The sequence below is a fragment of the Mus caroli genome, chromosome 2 (assembly GCF_900094665.2).
Source record: "Mus caroli chromosome 2, CAROLI_EIJ_v1.1, whole genome shotgun sequence".
NCBI lineage: Eukaryota > Metazoa > Chordata > Mammalia > Rodentia > Muridae > Mus > Mus caroli.
This window is the reverse complement of record NC_034571.1, coordinates 22,755,121-22,767,605: the sequence shown is the minus strand read 5'-3', so window position 1 is coordinate 22,767,605 and position 12,485 is coordinate 22,755,121. Positions and strand designations below refer to the sequence as shown.

At 47.6% G+C, this 12,485-nt stretch overlaps 1 protein-coding gene across 2 annotated transcripts in view; it reads left to right on the top strand.

Annotated features, from left to right (window-relative positions):
• Surf6 (surfeit 6) overlaps positions 1 to 11,771 on the top strand; it is a 12,880-nt gene extending 1,109 nt beyond the window's left edge. For both annotated transcript variants that reach the window (XM_021154356.2, XM_029474594.1), the window contains exons 2-5: positions 1,729 to 1,932; positions 2,233 to 2,321; positions 9,505 to 9,705; positions 9,847 to 11,771. In XM_021154356.2, the coding sequence (XP_021010015.1) occupies positions 1,729 to 1,932; positions 2,233 to 2,321; positions 9,505 to 9,705; positions 9,847 to 10,326 (974 nt within the window). In that variant the 3' untranslated portion in view covers positions 10,327 to 11,771. The remainder of the gene's footprint in view (positions 1 to 1,728; positions 1,933 to 2,232; positions 2,322 to 9,504; positions 9,706 to 9,846) is intronic.
• Positions 11,772 to 12,485: the final 714 nt, after the last annotated feature.

The window sequence follows — 12,485 nt, the reverse complement described above, 5'->3', positions numbered from 1 at the left end:
AGTGCTGGGATTAAAGGCGTGCGCCACCACGCCCGGCTGGAAGCAAGTCTTAAATCATAAAATGTTAAGTTGCCTCTGGGCCTGGTTGGTAGGGACCAGATTGTTCCCAGCACCACCCCTTTTTGGACTCCACAGACACCCTCATTTATGGTGCACATGATTAAAATGTAATAAATTTACCAAAAGAAAAAGGAGGTTTGGAAGTATGATTTAGTGTTGGAATACTTGTCTAATGTGTGTGAGAGCTGTTGTGTGGTATCATGTAGGAAGACACATGAGCACCTGCTCAGCCAGGACACACACCCACGCTGCACGTGAGCACAGTGAAGAGTTTGGTTTGGAGCCCATTTGGAATGATGGTGGCCTGTAAACATGGATTTAGGTTTCCCCAAGTCCCATTTTCCAAGGGAAAATATTCCTGGAAGTAGTTTCTTGAAGTTTGACAGACGAAGAAGGTCAAGGCAGGTTTAAAATACATTTAGAGTGTATACCAGGTCGTATAGCAAAATGACGGCTTTCTTTAGGACTAGATGCTGATGGCAGTTCCTCCCACCCCCCAAACAGGGCTTCTCTGTGTAGCTTGTAATGTCCTGGACCCTGTAGACCAGGCTGGCCTTGAATTTACAGAGATCGGTCTGCATCTGCCTCTGAAGTGGGGTGTTGGGATTAAAGGCGTGCCTGGTGCTGATAGCTTCTTAATTTTTAGGTTGGTCTGCTAAGTGAATATATTCCAAAACGTTTGTTATCTATTAGTCACATGGAGGAGTCAGTTTGCAGACAGCTTCTTTCCAGGAAATCTCATTGGCAGAACCAAAGGCAGAATACTGCTGAAGTCCAGAGAGGCAAATGAATCGAGCCTTATGGGGTGACTTACAGGAGTGGAAATGATTCAAACACAGCTTTACCCCAGCATGGGTGATGGATCACAAAAGCTGGAAACCTGAAGTGCACTGCACAACTTGCAGGCAGCTCAGAAGTTGGAGAGTATTTATTTCATGTACTTCTGTTTGATTAAGTGATACTCTGCCTTCTTATATATGCTTGGGGAAGAGGGGACCTAGTGAATCTGGTCAGTTTCAGGGACTTCTAAGCCTTGGTGTTTGGTTCCTGAGTTTAAGGGGCGCGCCTCCAAGGTGGAAGGCTGGTATACTTGGTTGCTTCCTTTCTCCCTCTCCGGTTTTGACTGGCTTTGAACTCACTGAGATCCACCTGCCTTTGTCTCCTGAGTGCTGGGATTAAAGGCGTGCTCTACCACACCCTGCTGGCAGGTTTTATTTAGGAGGAAATTGTTATCCATGAGCCTAGTGTTGAGTTTTGGGCAGTGAGGAGAAAGTGTGTGGCAGTACTGTCATTTATTCCTAGAAGAGGTGGTTATGTGTAGATATTCGGGTGGTGACCACCCTGAAGCCATATTTGGTATTCTATTCCTCATGTGCATAACTGCCCTGTCAAGTGGGTGAGTATGTTTTGCATTTAAAAAATAATAATTTATTTTTGCTCTTTGGAGACAGGATCTCATTATGTAGCCCAGCCTGACATCAAACTCTCAGGAATTCTAGTGCCTTAGCCTCCAAGTACTAAGGGGTTATAGCTACATAGCCACCTGCTGCCCTGGCAGGTGGTGGTTGTAAGCTCTGGATAGGTGGTGCTGGCCTAGCTACCTGGTTCTTTGCATTATCTTTCTTTACTGAATTGGTGAGAAGGGATTCTGCTTGGTTTACATTTCAGGTGTCAGAACAAAAGGCTCAGAAGCTGCTGGCCTCCCCAAAAAGAAAAGGAAGAAAACACAAAAGAAGTCTCCGGAGCAGGAACAGAAAGCTATGGATCACAAGACTAAACCCCTGGGCAAGAAGTCTCCCACCTCTTCTAGGCCCAAGAACCCAATGGTATCCAAACAAGAGAAGAACTTCAGCTCCCTGGGGTCCCCTAAAGGTAAGTGGCTCCAGGATGTGCATGGTCAGGGCTGGGATGGGCCTAGACACAAATGTCCCCACTGCTCCACAGTGCTACCCGGAGTTTGTCCTGTTCTGCATGACAACCAGGTGACAAGGCACTACTTGTCTTTCTGTGTCATAGGAACCAATCGCATAATGCAGCTGCAAGTGATGTGTTTTAAAGGAGCTTGGGCAGAACTTCTTATTGGTGGCCTGTAAATCCCCAGGTAGCCCTGAGGGAGGTAGGGAGAAGTGGCGGGAGGGCAACTTCCTTTCAGCTCAGCTTCCCTCCCTGCAGATAGCCAAGGCACAGCACCGGAGTCTGTCTTTGCACTGGATTTTCTGCGACAGCGGCTGCATGAAAAGATCCAGCTGGCCCGAGGCCAGGTAAACGAGGAGTCTTCCTGAACACCTGGGGTAGGCTTGTAGAATATTTTCCCTCCCCACGTCTGTGCTACTGTGGCGTGCGGACCACCTCTTGGTTGAGGTAGCAGGTGTAGTTCTTTCCTTGGAGTACCTCAGTCCCCAGTATCATCTGCCCCTTGGAAGCTGTGTCCCTCAGAAGCATGGCTTCCCTCCTTTGGGGAGCACAGCCTGAATTGTCCCTCTAAAGGTCAGTGTCCAGAAGAGGTGAGGTGGCCTGACTAGCCTTGGCTCCGCGGCATGGTGCTGGCTTCCCTGTCCCCCTTTCTTAGCTCTTTTCTTGAGCTTTAGCTTCTCACCCTCCCTGTCACTGTCTCCAGGTTACTAAGAGGTGGGGATCAAGGCTCAAAGGCCCTCATTCATCCTGCAGCGCAGCAGTTGCTGTCTGGCTGTGGCGCCAGAAGGGATGCAGGGAGAGCTCAACCTGTGTGTTTCATGAGTCGAAGATATTAGTGGTTAGCACAGCCACTCTACTATAGAAACCCAGCCTAAGTTCTGAACTCTAGGACAGTGAAAGATGAAGTGTTCTGATATGCCGGAGCCCTGAATTTTTTTTTTTTTTTTAATTTACCTTACATCCCAATTCGAGTGCCCCCAGTTCCTTTCCTGATTCCCGCTCCCTTTCTCCTCTGAGAAGAAAGAGGCCCCTATAGGATGTCTCCCCGCCCTGGCCATCAAGCCACTGCCAGGACTAAGTGCACCCTCTCCCACTAAGGCCAGACAAATGGTAGAGATGGGGGAATCAGATCCATAGGCAGGCAACAGTGATCAGAGACAGTCGGTCCCCACTCCAGTTGTTAGGAGACCTGCATGAAGATCAAGCTGCACAGTTGCTACGTGTGCAGGAGCCTAGGTCCACCTCTTCGGTTGGTGGTTCCGTCTCTGGGAGCTCCCATAGGTCTATGTTAGTTAACTCTGTTGGTCTTTGTGTGGGGTTCCTATCCCCTCCAGGTCCTTTAGTCCTTCCCCCACCTCTTCTATAAAACTTCCTGAGCTCCATCTAATGTTTTGGCTATCGGTCTCTTCATCTGTTTCCATCAGCTGCTAGATGGAACCTCTCAGAATTATGATAGGCTTCTGCAAGCATAATAGAGTATCATTAATAGTGTCAGGGATTGATGCTTGCCTGCGGGATGCGTCTCAATTTGGGCCAGTCATTGGTTGGCCGAGCTCTCAGTCTCTGCTCCATCTTTGTCCCTGTGCATTTTATAGGCAGGACACATTTTCGGTTGAAGGTTTTGTGGGTAGGTTGGTGTCTTAGTTAGGATTTCCATTGCTGTGACGAGACACCATGATCAAAGCAACTCTTATAAAGGACAGGTAAAGGAGGTTCAGTCCATTACCATCAATGTGGGAGCATAGCATCGTCCATGGGGCTAGAGGAGCCAAAAGTTCTGCATCTTCATTTAAAGGCAGACAGAAGACTGACTCCTGTGTGGTTAGGAGGAGGGTCTCATTGCCCACCCCCACAGTGACACACTTTCTCCAATAGGGCCACACCTAATAGTGCAGCTCCTTGGGCCAACCATATTCACACCACCACATCCCACTCCCTGGTCCCCATAGGCTTTTTCAAACACATGAGTCTATAGCATAGCATAAGAAAAAAATACATTTAGTGTGGCCTCCAAAGTTCCCATAATCTATAGTAGTCTCAGCAGTTAAAAGTTCAAAGTCTCTTCTGAGATTCATCCAATCACTTAACTGTAATCCCTAAAATAACACAGGAAACCAGCTGGGCAAACTCAACTCTGCATCTCTGTCTGATGTCAAAGCAGTCTTCAATCTCCAACTCCATGTCATCTTTGTTGACTGTAACAAACTTCTTTCTCCTTGGCTGGTTCTACTCCCTGTTAGCAGCTTTACTCAGCAGGTAGCCTATGGCTCTGGCATCTTTAACATCTTGGGATCCCCAAGTCAACTTCAGCTTCACAGCTTCTTGTTTCAATGTTTAGAATCCATACACAATCTTATGTCTTCCTCCAAAGGGCTTTTGTCACTTATCCAGCTCTGCTCTCTGTCACACTCTAGGCTCAGGTGGACTTCACTACTACTGCTGTTCTTGGTGATCATCCCATGGTTACTGGCATCTCCAGTACGCTGGGGTCTTCCACTGGGACTAGGCTTCACCAGTAGGCTCTCTATGGTACCAAGACTCAACTTTGCAAACCCTTTCAGTCCTGGGCCTTCAACTGCAACTGAGGTTGCAGCTTCACCAATGTCCTTCCCTGACCTCTCACGGTGGCAAGCTCAGCTACTGTCCATGACCCCTTCATGCCTTCATTTTGTTTGTTTGTTTTGTTTTTTTTCGAGACAGGGTTTCTCTGTGTAGCCCTGGCTGTCCTGGAACTCATTCTGTAGACCAGGCTGGCCTCCAACTCAGAAATCTGCCTGCCTCTGCCTCCCAAGTCCTGGGATTAAAGGCGTGCACCACCATGCCCGGCTTGCCCTTCATGCCTTCAAAACCAGTGTCACCTGGGTGATTTTTTTTTACACATTACGGAGACTCGCTGCAGTATGAGGTACAACCTTGGCTCTCTGGAACACAGCTTCTTTGTGCTCTCAGAAAACACTTCCCAGAAGATTTTACCTTAGCGATGCTGGTCTCTTAATCACTGCTAATTTCTTAGCTCTAGCTAACCAGCATCAATTGTCCCAGTAGTCCCTTCCATTCCTGACTATAAAGCCAGAGCCACATGGCTGAAGCTGCTAAGTTCTGCTGCTTGCTGGGCCTGAAACCTGGCACACCACATTATCATCAGCTTTCTATTTTCCAATTCCTTCACTTGCCTAAGCTTGGCTGTTTTGGAATTTGCTCTGTAGATAGACCTTGAACTCAAGAGATCTGCTTGCCCATCTCTCCTGGGATTAAAGGTTTGGACCTAACCTTAGCTGGGTGGGATCTTGCCCCAAAAGTCACCACTCCCTTTATCTCCCTGAACATAGGGTTCAGCTCCATTTCACTTTTTGGTGCCCTTTATTAAAATGCATTTTTTAAGGTTTATTTATTATATTTATATGAGTACACACTGTAGTTGTACAGATGGTTGTGAGCCTTCTTGTGATTGTTGGGAATTGAACTTAGGACCTCTGCTTGCTCTGGCCAACCCCACTTGCTCCAGCCCAAAGATCTATTTATTATAAGTTCACTGTAGCTGTTTTCAAACGCACCAGAAGAGGGCATCAGATCTCATTATCAAAGAAACTCATGGGTGGTTTGTGAGCCACCATGTGGTTGCTGGGATTTGAACTTAGTACCTTTGGAAGAGTAGTCAGTCCTCTTACCCACTGAGCCATCTCACCAGCCCATAATGCATTTTATATTTGTCCTTTTTTCAACTTGCCCCTTTTCATTAAAACACTCTTTAAAAGAGTGAACTTCAGAAACTACACAACAGAACTTTTTTTTTTTTTTTTTTCGAGACAGGGTTTCTCTGTGTAGCCCGGGCTGTCCTGGAACTCACTTTGTAGACCAGGCTGGCCTCGAACTCAGAAATCCACCTGCCTCTGCCTCCCGAGTGCTGGGATTAAAGGCGTGCGCCACCATGCCCGGCTCACAACAGAACTTATAACAGACTGTCTTGAGACTTCATCTGTCAAAGCGATTAATCTAAATCTCTTCACTTTAGCCTCAGACAGATTCTTTGGACAATGGCATAAAGCAGCCATGTTCTCCACCAAAATCCCACAAGAACAGTCAGGTTGCTTACTTCTTCATTGAAACCTCTTGGGCCAGCAGGCCTATTCAGTTCAAAACACCCTTAGCACCCCTGTCTTCCATAGTCCTAATAGAGTGGCCCATTAATCCCCACTAAAAGAATTCCATGTCTTTCCAAATCAAAAATCCCCAAATCCAGAGACAACATGGTCAGTCCTATCACAACAATACTCCAGTCCTTGGTACCAACTTCTGTCTTAGTTAGGGGTTCCATTGCTTTGAAGAGACACCTTAACCAAAGCAACTCTTATAAAGGTAACATTTAATTGGGGCTGTCTTACTGGTTTAGAGGTTCAGTCCATTATCAAGGCAGGAACATGGCAGTGTCCAGACAGACATGGGACTGGAGGAGTTGAAAGTTCTACATCTTCATCCGAAGGCAGACAGGAAAAGACTGACAGCCATGTGGTTAGGAGGAGGGTCTCATTGCCCACCCCAACAGTGACACTGCTTACAACAATGCCGCAGACCCTTTTGGTCCCTGTCTGCATAGAATGTGTCTCTAGTTGCAGGTGGACAGGGAGTCAGCGAATGACAAACAGAAGCAACAAGAGAGAGTGTGTAGAGTCTAAGTGTAATTTGTCAAATTGAGCATCAAACTTTTTATACAGAAGAAAATAGGGAAGTTAGGTGACACATCAGCAAGGTACAAATGAGGTTACCGGATGCTTAATGACTCTTACACAAAACAGAGGAATGTAAACACAAAGACTGGCAGGAACTGGGCAATAAAACAGCTGAGATAAGGCCAGCTATTGTCTTAGAAGCCAGGTGTGAGGTCTTTACACTCCTAGGGTAAGGGCTTTCACACCCAAGTCATGGATCTAATTAGGGAGTTCTGCTCTAGCTAACCATCCAATGAATAATGCAATACTCTAAAACCACAGCTGGATCTACTTCCTAAACCATTGTAAATTCCTGTATATGGGAGCGACTCAGCTTTTATTCTAAGTGATATTGTGGGGACACTTTCTACTAATAAGTAATGTAGTCTGCCATATATAACTATAATAATTCTAAAGTTACATTGCAAAGCTTGCCTTGAGATTTCTAACTGTATGTAGTAGGTAGTAAAGGCTGATGTCTTTCACTATCTCTCTTACAATACTAGAGGCAATTCTGAATGTCACTGGATAGGCAACATTCAGTAATGAAATCCAAGCCCAGGGTCGGCTCAAGGACTACCTAGGGCATTGGTGAAGGCCAGGAAGCAGAGATCGATGTGGCTTAACTATTTGGCAAGTGCTTGCTTGGAGGCACCTAGAACAAAACAATACTGAAAGGAAGCACACAGATCCATTCACAAGGACAAAATTGGAGCATATGTGCTATGGGATGTCACAGTTTCAGGAAATTGAGTTTCCATGAAACTCCCTGCTTCCTGAGTGCTTCCAGGCCTCACAGCCTGCCAAGCAGACTTCACTGGAGTGTGCATTAATACTCCCTGAGCCAAGCATATTCAAACCATCACAGTTGGTGTCCTTATCCCTCCACTGTGAGTCCTCTTGGCTACAGGAAGTGACTACTTCAGGCTCCATGTCTCCCACTGCTAAAGAGTCTTAGCTAGAGTCACCCCCTGCTCCAGGTCTCTGGCAAGTCCTAGAGTCACCTGCCCACTGCTGATTTCCGTTCTCTCCCCTGTTCTTTCCCATCCCCTCGATGTCTTCTCCCTCCTGTTTCCCCACCCATCCACTTCCAGTGTCTATTTTATTACCCCTTCAGAGAAAGAGTCAAGCATCCTCTCTTGGGCCCTCGAGTGTTGGCTTCTTTGGGTTTGTGGATTGTACCTTGGTAATCCATATATATGTGTTGTGTCCGGCCAGCAGATCACAGCCTGGGTTCTAGCCTGGAAAGGCATTTTGGAAACCTGGAAGAGAAGAGGGGCTAGGCGGCGAGAGAAAAGAATGAAGCCAGGACAAACAGATTCTGATCGAGGCTCAATTTAATATTTCCAGACACCCAGTTTATAAAGGAAGGGGGAGGGAACCCAATTTCCCGCCAAGTAACTCAGGGTCCAGTAGCAGGACGAACACGTGTGTGCCTCCAGACGGCAAAGGCAGGTTCCAGCAGTAGGTAGGCGTGGCAGGACGAATGAGCCGGTAGCTCCACCCTAGAGCAGGCAGGTTCCAGGCTGGGGGAAAGGGAGACCACATTTCCCCCCATTAGATAACAAAAATAAAATAAAATAAAAGGGGTGGCCCTGCTTGTGGACGTTGTACATCGTGGTGCGGAGCCTAGTGCGCACCACGATGTACAACGTCCACAAGCAGGGTATCTGACTCCAGCTAAAAACCAAAAATACTTATGGCTCTGCCTCCCCTCCCCAAAAGATACCAAGAGCCACAGATGTGAGTTGTTACAATACTCAGGGAGGAATCAGGTCAATGTCCACCCAAGTCAAGGTTAAAGGCCCACTCATCTACGGATGAGAAAATCATTTGATCACCTCTGTTAAACATTGCCTATTTAAACTTAATTAATAGGGGGGAGAGAGATTGGAGACCTTGCTGTTGTAAGAGCAGGCCCTTCACTGCCTCCCACCTAAAAAAAAAAAAAAAAAAANNAAAAAAGGATTTTTGGAAGAGACACTGCTGGTTTGGAGCTCCATGGAATAGTTAAAGGATAAAGGAAATTCATACCGGAGAAGGTATGGGCTAAGCTGAGACAGCGTTAAGCCTGAGCGCTGGTTCACTTAGGTCCAGCAGTAGGTAGGCGTGGCAGGACGAATGAGCCGGTAGCTCCACCCTAGAGCAGGCAGGTTCCAGGCTGGGGGAAAGGGAGACCACATATATGGAAGGCCATATTTTATGGCTCATACCCAGTTATAAGTTAGTACATACTATGTATGTCCTTTTGGGTCTGGGTTACCTCACTCAGGATGATCTTTTTAGTTCTGTTTGACTGCAAAATTCATGATGTCCTTGTTTGTAATAGCTGAGTCATATTCCACTGTGTAAAGGAACCACATTTTCTTTATTCTTCAGTCAAGGGACATCTGAATTGTTTCCAGTTTCTGGCTATTATTTGCATAAAGCTGCTATGAACATAGGTGAACAAGTGTTCTTGTCAGATGGTGGAGCATCTTCTGCGTGTGTATACTCAGGAGTGGTATAAGTTGAGTCTTGAGGTAGAACTATTCTCGGTTTTCTGAGAAATTCCCAAATTGATTTCCAGAGTGGTTGTGCAAGTTTGTACTCCTACCAGCAATGGAAGAGTGTCTTCCTTGTGTTGCCAGGATTTCTAACTCGGGGTTCCTCAACAGTGCTGTTTCATCTGGGTGACAGGTCACATATTGGTGAGATGGTGCCACCGTGGACTTGTGGCTTGCATGAGGTTTTCATCTCCTCTCAGCCACGGTTCAGATAAGGGACTTTGAGCTCAGAAAAACCCTAAGGAGTGGACCCTCCACCTTTTATCTTTTACCCACAGGGTAGCACCAAGGAATTGTCTGCTGCCACTCTCGAAAAAAGGCAGCGGAGAAAGCAGGAGAGGGAACGCAAGAAGAGGAAACGGAAGGAGCGCCTAGCAAAGCAGCAGGTTGCAGAGGCGGAGAAAAAGGAGGAGCCAGTCAAGGTGACCCCAAAAATGGCCTGCAAGGAGCTGCCTGAATCAGGGCTGATCTTTAACAAGGTGAGAGTGGTCTAGGCTGAGTGCCTTTGGCCCCTTGCTGATGGTCTAGGTTCGTGCTGGAGACTCCCGGCTAAGGGGACAGAAGCTTTTGGCCTTTGACACTAGTGAGATGGGGTATATTGATGTGCCTCTTTCCTGTAGGTGGAAGTGACTGAAGAGGAGCCAGCCAGCAAGGCCCAGCGAAAGAAGGAGAAGAGGCAGAAGGTGAAAGGGAACCTGACACCACTCACAGGCAGGAACTACAGGCAGCTGCTGGACCGTCTGCAGGCACGGCAGGGCCGCCTGGACGAGCTTCGTGATCAGGATGCAGCCAAGGCCCAGGAGCTGGAGGCCAAGATGAAGTGGACCAACTTGCTGTACAAGGCTGAGGGTGTGAAGATCAGGGATGATGAACACCTGCTGCAGGAAGCCCTAAAGCGCAAAGAGAAGCGCCGGGCACAGCGGCAGCGTAAGTGGGAGAAGCGTTCAGAGCATGTGGTGGAAAAGATGCAGCAGCGACAAGACAAGCGGCGTCAGAACCTGCGCAAGAAGAAGGCAGCTCGTGCTGAGAGACGGCTACAGAAGGCCCACAAGAAGGGCCGGGTGCTTCCCCAGGACCTGGAGCGTGCAGGCCTCTCCTGAGCAGTTTGCACCTGCCAAGTTCCTGGCTCAGCCCCTTCCCTCCATCTCCATCCTTGAGGGTTGGGGTGGTACGTGGTGCTAGTGCAGGTCTAGGCAACAGACTGGGTCTCCTGTGTGAGGTCAACACAGTTCTTGCACCCACAACCACAGTGAGATCTCTGACCATGTGCCAGGTTGTTTCATCAGCATCTTTAAGGAGGACCATGTCCTCCAGTTCCTGAGAGGGATAGAGGGGATCTGTGCCCGAGTCTGGAGAGGTGTGTCTACGTGTCTGTATGTCTGTGTGTATCTGTGTGTTCTGAACTCTCCAGAGTCAGGATAGAGGTTAGAGTGAGGCACCCTCACCGACCCTTTCCTGCCCACCTGCATTTCCAGTGGCTGTGAGTGCACAAAGCCTTGGCTGCCTGTTCTGTATTTACTAGTCCCTGGGGACAGAAGAGAGCCCAGGGAGTTGGTGGGAGAATCTGATCCAGTCAGTTATGTCTCTGTGCCAGCGTTCCGGGCTGTCTTTGTGTTGGCATCCAGCTGAAAACCTGAAGTCCTTCCTGAGTCCACAGGATGTGTTTGGTCACCTGTGAGCCAATTGGTGGCTGAGACTTGGGGTTGTATGTTGCCTAGTTTTATGTCAGTTTGACACAAGCTGGAGTTGTCAGAGAAGAGAGGCCTCAACTGTGAGCTCCACTACCTTGGTCTGTGGGCAAGCCTGTGGTGTGCTTTTTAAAGATGTAGTAGGGAGCAGTACTTTGTGGACAGTGCCATCCCCGGACTGGTGGTCCTGGGTTGTTTAAGAAAGTAGGCCAAGATAGCTGTGGGGAGTGAGCCATTAAGTAGCACTCCTCTGGCTTTTGCTTTAGTTCCTGCCTCTAGGTTCTTGTCCTAGCTCCCCTTGGTGATGTACTGTTCCCTGGAAATGTAACAGGAAGAAAACCCTTCTCTCCCTCAAGTTGTTTTTGGTCATGTTGTTTTGTTTTATCACAGCAATAGAAACCCAAAGATAAGTCTGTGCTTTTGGAGGAAAGGAGGCAGGACAGAGTGGCTCCCGGGATGCTGGCTAGGCTGAGGTTGTGAGTGGGGATAGGGCTACTTTTAACTAGGTGAGCAGAATGGCCTGACATAGGTGCAGAGCCACGTTCCCCGGCCAGAGCTTGGGTGCAGGGGTGGGCTGGTGGGGCTGGAGTTATTTGTAATTACTAAAGGCTGAACAGAATTAAGAAGTGCTTGTTGTGTGTGGTGGCACACACCTTTAGTCCCATTTCTCAGGAGGCATAGGCAGGTGGATCTCTTCAGTTTGAGGCCAGCCAGGCCTACGTAGAGACCTGTGTAAGAAAACAATAACAAACAACAGATCTAGATAGAAGTGTTGGCCAACTGCTGTAATCCCAGCACTGGAGTAAGAGTCATTAAGCATCCGGTAACCTCATTGTTCCTTGCTGATGTGTCACCTATCTTCCCTATTTTCTTCTGTATTAAAAGTTTGATGCTCAATTTGCCAAATTACATTCAGATACCACCCTCACTTGTGTTCGTATTTGTTTGTCATCTGTGCCAACTCCTTGCCCAGATTTCAGTTGTAACTGGAACCCGAGTTTCGCCTGTGGATCGAGGACCCAGGTGAGGTCCGTCTCCGGCACCCAGGTCTACACTGTGTCTGTTTTCTCTGTTCCATAGCCTGGCCAAAAGGCCCTTTCTCAATCTTCTCTCCTCTGCTTCCTCCTGGGACCCAGAAAACCAGCCTCTATATCTTTGCTCAGCGATTGGCTTCTGCCATCTTTATTTACCCAACCAAACAATTAGGGAATCTCTCCCTACAACTATGCCTTCTTAAACCTGGAAATAATGCCCTCCCTTAGTTATTCTTTTAAAAATATTTTATTTTTATTTGTGTCTGTGTAGGTTAGCCTTTGTCATTTTGACACAAATTGGCATCAATTGGGAAGAGGGAAGCTTAATTGAGAAGATGTTACCACATTGAGCTGTAGGCTAATCTGTAGGGCATTTTCTTGATTAATGATGGATGTGGTAGGCCCAGTCCACTAGGGATCTGGTGGTATAAGAAAGCAAGTTTATCCCAGAAGTGCAGGACTGTAATTGCTGTTCAGAGAAATGAGACCTGAGTTATCTCACTGGTCTTGGGCAGAGACAGAACATTAAGACCTTCG